The 391-nt window shown below is 38.6% G+C and overlaps 1 protein-coding gene across 1 annotated transcript in view; it reads right to left on the bottom strand.

The window, feature by feature from the left end:
• LOC119585947 (zinc finger RNA-binding protein-like) overlaps positions 1-391 on the bottom strand; it is a gene marked incomplete in the record, with an annotated part of 31,027 nt that overhangs the window by 9,282 nt on the left and 21,354 nt on the right. The window contains 1 exon segment of the mRNA XM_037934661.1: positions 117-261. Coding sequence (XP_037790589.1) covers positions 117-261 — 145 coding nt within the window.

The following is a 391-nucleotide window of genomic DNA, read 5'->3' on the forward strand; positions in this document are numbered from 1 at the left end:
TGGCTCATCAACAAACTCATCAAGATACAGAGTAATAAACTCAATCCATGTGAAAGACTTTCTTCTTAACCTGTCACTGTAGACAACCAGGCTGCAGTAAAGCCTGTCTGTGTTACCTCCTTCATGTAGCAGCTGTTCCCTCATAATTGGAGATGTAAGCGTCACATTGACCGAGATCCGCTGGTCACCAATGTTTTGGACAACCAAAGCTGCTTCTTCAACTACTCTTTGGATGTCATATTTGTCTTCTGGTGCCACAACCTAAGATACATACGAGTAAGGATTTTAGTCATCTTTATCTTAAACATCTAGATATGCAAGTTCACATTAAATAAAATAAAATTGAAAATGGTAGCCAATAAAATGGAACCTGAACCAAGACCACAACTAT

Source organism: Penaeus monodon, chromosome 20 (genome assembly GCF_015228065.2).
Source record: "Penaeus monodon isolate SGIC_2016 chromosome 20, NSTDA_Pmon_1, whole genome shotgun sequence".
Classification (NCBI taxonomy): domain Eukaryota; kingdom Metazoa; phylum Arthropoda; class Malacostraca; order Decapoda; family Penaeidae; genus Penaeus; species Penaeus monodon.